The sequence below is a fragment of the Athalia rosae genome, chromosome 7 (genome assembly GCF_917208135.1).
Source record: "Athalia rosae chromosome 7, iyAthRosa1.1, whole genome shotgun sequence".
In the NCBI taxonomy this organism is placed as follows: domain Eukaryota; kingdom Metazoa; phylum Arthropoda; class Insecta; order Hymenoptera; family Athaliidae; genus Athalia; species Athalia rosae.
This window is the reverse complement of record NC_064032.1, coordinates 13669315-13676183: the sequence shown is the minus strand read 5'-3', so window position 1 is coordinate 13676183 and position 6869 is coordinate 13669315. Positions and strand designations below refer to the sequence as shown.

The 6869-nt window shown below is 47.7% G+C and overlaps 1 protein-coding gene across 3 annotated transcripts in view; it reads left to right on the top strand.

Annotated features, from left to right (window-relative positions):
• Positions 1-2: 2 nt before the first annotated feature.
• LOC105687989 (insulin gene enhancer protein ISL-1) overlaps positions 3-6869 on the top strand; it is a 32841-nt gene continuing 25974 nt past the window's right edge. For 2 of the 3 annotated variants that reach the window (XM_048658394.1, XM_048658395.1), the window contains exons 1-3: positions 3-328; positions 400-586; positions 688-807. In XM_048658394.1, coding sequence (XP_048514351.1) covers positions 712-807 — 96 coding nt within the window. In that variant the 5' untranslated portion in view covers positions 3-328; positions 400-586; positions 688-711. The remainder of the gene's footprint in view (positions 329-399; positions 587-687; positions 808-6869) is intronic. The other variant, XM_048658396.1, reaches the window with a different exon arrangement.

The following is a 6869-nucleotide window of genomic DNA, read 5'->3' as shown; positions in this document are numbered from 1 at the left end:
CCATCGCCCGGTGTGCCCTTCGTACGTACGTACGTACGTATACGACTACGTACTACAACTGCAGCATCTCTTTCGTCCTTCGTTTTGCGTGAAAACGAAAAAGAAAAAAAAGAAAAAGAAAAAGAAAAAACTTGGGCATAAAAAAATCAGGAGAAAAACGAGAGAGAGAGATAAAGAAGAAGAAAAAAAAAAGGAGGAGGCAGAAGACGAAAACTACATCTCTCATATATAAAACGACGCGCCCCGGTCTTCAAAGACCACTTAACGCCGCTGCATAATATATTACGCGTCGCGGCGCCTCTGCTCTTCATCCCCGTATGTGCCGATTGTAAGTATACATATACATATATATATATAAGCATTTAGTGCTCGTGCATATCGCTACGTTTATTTCACTAGCTTCTCCGTACATGTGTGTGTGTGGGGAAATCATCGATGCCGCCGTAGCGCGAGAGAGTGAAATGTACGGAGCTTTAATTTTTTTCCGATGAAATTTATTCGACGGAGTAGACGCGGCGTACGACGATTGCGGTGCTGACTGATCGCGACGCGCGCGCTTGGACCGGAAAGTGCAACCGACGATTCCGTGGGTATTTGTGCGACGGGTGAAGGTCGCCACGTAAACTATGTACATAGGTGTACAGTATATATATATATATATATACATACCCCCCTTACCCCATTTAGAAGGATAACACGGGGTCGGTTTAGATGGCTGCGATGCCTCGTCGAAGCGTGCGGCACAGCCTGCGGGGGTGCCATATCCATTACGCTTATTACAACCCCGTTCCCGTTATTCATACAGAGGTACGTATATATCTATATCTGTATATATTCTCCACCGTACGTATATCTGTATACATATATCTACATGTCCGTTGGTTCGTCCTTCCGTTTTCTACCTACGTTTACGTGTGTTCGTCGGTTTATAAAACCGCCCACCCTTTTACGCCGATGAACATGATCGATCCGCGTACAGAGCTCGGGCTTTGCATAGAGCGGAAAAGCTCGGCTCGTTTGGTAGGAACGAGTCCGAGGAATAACGGCGAGAAACCGTGAAATATACATTTCGACTTACGATCATTGTTTTTTGACCAGGTGTCAATTTTGATATCTCTTTAAAAAAAAAAAAAAAAACAAAGAGAGAAATCGTCGAGAGGATGTCCCGGTTAGTCGAAAGGGGGGTGGGGGGTGTTTTAGTGGGGTTCACGGAGTCAACCCTTGCGCAGAGTTCGCTTGGAGAAAATGTATCCCGTTTCCCTGGAACGAGACACCCTTTAACGGGGGTTCGTTGTTACAAGGTTGGGTTAAAATCGGCGAGTTGCCAACGGGACGCGAACGATCGCCCTTCCTTCCTGGGGGGGCACCTCGTTCTCTCTCGGGCTCTCGACTCGCCGCCGTCGCCTCGTCGAAGAAGAGGAAAGAGGAGACAGGAGAGAGCCGCCGCCGTTAGGTTTTCGACGTTACGAATAAGCAGCAGCAGAGAAACCCGATCCCTGTTTGCATTTAGGTCCCCCGTGTAACCAACCCGGGCCAGCCGCTCGCAGGCAAACAACCGCAGAGAAGAGCGGGAGATAAAAGTTAAGGGGGTAGGCCTTCGAAGTTCGGAGAGGTAGGTGGGATACTCGTTTCTAGGTACGCAAACAATACTCCGTCAGCCATCTCCGCGGTATATTCCGATTGACGATAATATTATCACCAGCTTTCCCACGGGATACACTCTATCCTGCGGCACGGGTGTATCGTTGCCGAGGATAATGAGTGGTGGTGTGCTCTCACGATTATTTTCCGCGGTGCGACGAGGAGAAATAATAATTTGGCAAACTACCGGTGGACGTCCGCGACTCGACTCTCGGATCTGCCCGACCGAGAAATACGACCGATTTTCCAATCTCCCGTAAAACACTCCCGCAGGATCGCCGGGGTCCTCGCTTGTAGTTAAATAATAACGGAAGAGCCGTGGACGCGCGGCGTACATTCGTAGGATGCGATCCGCCGCCACCTCCCGCAATGAATTTCTCGTTCGGGGATAGCCGTTCCCCCGGTTTTTTTTTTGTTTTTTTCGCGAGGGCTAAAATAGAGAAAATACGTAGCCGGGACAAAAATCCTGCAGGAATAAAGAGGAGCAGCGCGTACATTCATCCGAGCTATTGAAAAAAAAAACGTTGTCCCGCTGTTCATGGGGCGCGCCTACGCTGATTGCTGTCGCATTGTACGTTATATATATACATATACACATATATATTCTCGGTTCTCGGGGTCGTGTTTTCAGACATAGAAAAGTGGAAGTTCGAATAATCCCTCTTTCGATTCTCCGTTGTAGCTGCACGCGCGCGCTTTTATTGTCACCGTTGCGACGACTGCAGGATAACCCCCCCTCCCCCCGTACCCCGCGCGGAACGCGCACCAAGAAACGCGAAAGAACCGAGTAACCCAAGGGGCAAAAATTAAACCCCCGAAGAGACAATGGGTCAAACGTCCGTCGACAAAAAACGTGAACCACCGCCACCACCCCCCTCCCTCCCCTCCCGCGCCCCCTTCACCCGCGTTCAACACGCCCTTCGAGGATACGCCCTATAGCTGCACCGTACGCAAAGTTCTTTTATATTATCTGTACACGATCCGCGGGATTAATTGATATTTTTCACGTGGTCCTCCAGAGAGTCGGAGGTGGCGCGACGCCTCTTCTGTTCTCTTTCGATGTCTCGCTAGTCATTACCCTCCTTTACGTTATACCGGAAAAATGAAAAAGTTCCGTCGTCGTCGGATCTCCACAATTTTTACGAGGTTTCTACGAGTTGAGTTTTGTTTTTTTTTTTCTTCAACAGATTTCGCGTAGGACGTTGCATCGCGTTGAGTTCGTTTATCGCATACCCTTCGACGTAGACATTTTTCCTTTCTATAATTGATGTGGGAAGCAGGCGTAACTGCGGACGTTTCGTTAAGGACATTAAAAGCTTCCGGTTGTACGACTCGAAACTCCTTCTTTCTCGATATTTTTCAATCTCTTTTTTTCGTTTTTTTTTCTTCCTCTCCCTTCTTCTTCGCTCCTCATTTTTCATTTTCACCGTCAACCGTTTACCGATTCAAATTACAATTCAGGGCTAGGTGAGAGTGGTTGGGCGTTGCACGTATACCTCAACACCATGCTCTATATTTCCGAGCCGTTGAACTACCGCTCGGAACTCCCGCAATCGCGTGCTAACCGGAAATGAATATTTCACGTCTCAATTTTTTCTTTTTTCTCTCTCGTATTTAGAGTGTCAACTCTACTTTTGTGTTACGACGCTCTATACGACGGGGATGGGATTTTATAGGTTGGGCGCGGAAATAACGGGGGAGAATCAACTCGGGACAATGGATATATACGTATCCAGCGTACGACGCGGGGGAGAAAAAGTCTCGCCGTTAATTCCTGAACAGCGGTATTACGGGGGTAGGGGGAAGGGGGTGGGGGGAGGGGAATTTGAAAATTTTCCGCCCGTACGCATAGAAAATCGTCGCCCTAATATATCCTGGTATTAACCGGTCCTTCCAATTCGCATCCGGCGTTCGCATGACGTACTCCGCAGTCGTTCTAAAGTCGCGACACCCCCCCTCCTCCACAGCCCTCGAAACCACCCTCGTCCGTCTTCCTCCGACAGACCCGAACGCTCCCGATACCCCCGAAACGGTCCCGCCAACGGAAATCGGAAGTGAGCCGTTCACTCGACTTCAGATACATTCATACACGTCTCTCCGTACCCCATCCTCCACCCCTGCAGTCCTTCGGCCCAATCAATGCCTCCTCCCCCTTTTTTTCACCAATTATCACCCCCTGCTCTAGATATTGTGACTTTTGGGGGGGACGAGATTCTCGGCGTTTTAAAATCGCTCTTCCGCAGTAGTATCTGTGTGGTTCCGTCCGTACGCAAATTTTTGGAACGGTCACCGTATGAATGGAAAATCGTGCGATCGTTGGATAAATTTTTTTTTCAATTTTTTTTGGAGAACGTTAAACGAGTGGGTTTTAGGCGTGTGCACTCGGTGTACGGCGGGGGGGGGGTAGAGATAAATCTATATTTGCGTAGAGATAGTTATTGGGGGGTCGGGGGGTGATGATGACACCCGTAAAGAGGGACCCTGGAGAGAGAGTGGAGGAGACAATCAGTCAGGAGTTCGGCGGACCTTGACTGTGTCCACATTGCGGCCCCCCCCCCCCCCCTCCCCTCCCCCTCCCTTTCCGAGGTTATATTCCACGTCGCGTACGTGTACAATGTGCAGGGTATATCGAATAAGGGGTACAAGTGAGTTAGTGACACCGGGGGCGCGAGCCATACGACAAAATAGGCGCATCTGTGTCTCCCTGACGACCCCCCCTGACCCCTCGGATCCCAGTACCCACTTTCGGACCCACCCCCTGAAAGTTTTCGGCAAACCTTTTTCATTTTTTTGCCATCTACTTTACGGCGACGATCGTCGATTCTTTGGGGTTTTTGTTTTTTTTTTTTTTTTTCGATTTTATTTCTTCCAAGTTCTACGACGACGGTGTACAATTTTTTCGATCATCGTCATCCGAAAGTGATACGGGCAGCGATTTCGTTTGACCTCCCGCTCGGTAATACAAACGTACCGCGATGCGAATTCCCTCGGGATATCGTTACGCTAACAGCGCGCTTCGGTCGATGGATTGACACACGGAGAAAATAGATAGAGACGCGTACGTAAATCCTATGTACCAACGGACCTATATATTTACGGTACGCATATAAACATACATTCGACCGAACGGCGTTGTAATTAACCGCAATCATCGATGGCAAACAGCGAAAAAAGAGGGAGAAGGCGAGAGGGGGGCGAGGAGAAAGGAGAGAGGGAGAAGGAAGATCGACTAACCGACGTCCTCCCGAGGGATTTCCAGGTTACAACCCTCCTCTTCCTCCTTCTTCTTCTACTCCTCCTCCTCGTCGTCGTCGTCGTCGTCGTCATCCACCTATTCCGATTCCGTGTATAAACAGGGGGCTACCGAAGAACAAAGATATACATATATATAATTAAAACATAACCCGCGCCGTCACATACGGACGTTGTATATCTATATCTATTTTATTTATACAATCTATCTATACCGCGGTATATACATTACGATATGTACACGTTATTATACATGTACAGAACGCAAATAGTTTTCTTCGTACGCACGTCGATGTTACGTACGTTGCGTACGCGCACGTCCAGTATTCCAAATTTATTTACAACCCATACGTATTATACCCATACGATATCTGTGCACGCGTGATACACTGGATTGTGCGCTACGATTCGCGAGCATATACATCATCCTACGTTGTGTACCGCAGACGTATATAGAAAATTACAGATGTGCATAATATGTGGAATTTTTTTAGCCTCTACTTTCGCGTATCAGTGGAGCACTGTGTCGTCGTGCGAGGAGATGCGCAATCGTCTACGTGTAGTTAAACGTAACGCTCGCGTGCGTGTATACGTATATACGTATACGTGTTACGACGGTTACATGTGTATAGGATATATAACGTATATACTGTACGCGTTACATATAGGAAGCGAGGTCCCCCTCGTCGCGTTCTCCACCTCTTTTTCCTTTTCCTCTTCGCTCTTCTCTTCTCTTCGCATCGCTCGCGACATAGATATGCTTTTAGTGCGGGGGTGTGCAGAGAGCGCCTCGTTTTCACCGGGAGTTTCACGTCCGTGTTTCCCCGCTTATACTCGGATAACATATATGCCGCTGTGTATATATATATATGTATGTATTATGTATAGTCAGAGAGGGAGGCAGAGAGAGAAAATATATATATGTATACATACATAGGTATATAGATGCGCAGCATCGAAATATAATATTCGAAAAATTAGTATTTTTCATTCGGATGGCAGATCTCGACGCTTTCGACTGGAGTTGTTGAAATATTCTTCTCGCCGCAGTTCGCTTTATGAATTTCACCTTTTTTCTCTATGTGTCGTAGACGCACGTTAAATTCGGACGTCACATTTTCGCACAGTGCGGGAGATTCCCGAGTCCCCGAGGCTATTGGAGACGGAAAGGGTCGCGGAAGACGACCTAATACGTCGAGATGTTCGTGGGGAAAAGGGTTGACGCGACAAAGGAAATTGGCTAATTGACGCTGAGTGCTCGAATCAACGCTATCTGTCCTTTGCGTTATTTTCTTTTTATTTTTATTCTTATTTTATTTTTCATTTTCATTTCCTTCAACCTCTTTACTATTTTTTTATTCCACCTTTTTTTTTCGTACGAATCGCAAGGCGATCGATTTCGATTCTGGTCTCAAAAAATCACGACGAGCAATTAAATTTGAAACACCGACACTCTATCCATATCACGTATGCGTCTGTACCGTTGCCACGCATTCGTTCGCATATGTAGCCAATTTCCCCCCTCGCTTACATTCATATCCTTTTTCAAGTTCATCCTTGTAGATCGTAGTTGGGGTTGGCGCGCGTGGCCGATTGAATTTCTGAAATTGCCCAATTGAACGCGAAGTGCAACATGTTCGGATAAAAATCGTAACAAGTACAATAAGTCGGCGGAGGCCAGTGGCTGGTTTCGCTGTACAGTACCTATGATCGTAGAGCGGGATCGGAGGGGTCAGCCAATGGCATAAAATGGAGAACACCTGTGCCCCACTTGCTCCTGCACTCTGTCGTATTCCGTGTACACCGTGAGGCTGTTTCACCAGTGATCACAGGCCACCGTACTTCACGTTCTCCCTTTTCCTCTCTCTCTCTCTCTCTCTCTCTCTCTCCGTACTCTGCAGATCATGATTAAAGAGTAGCCCCACCGTTGGCACAATGGCATCAGAAGCTGTAACGATGGAAAGAGAAGTGCAAGG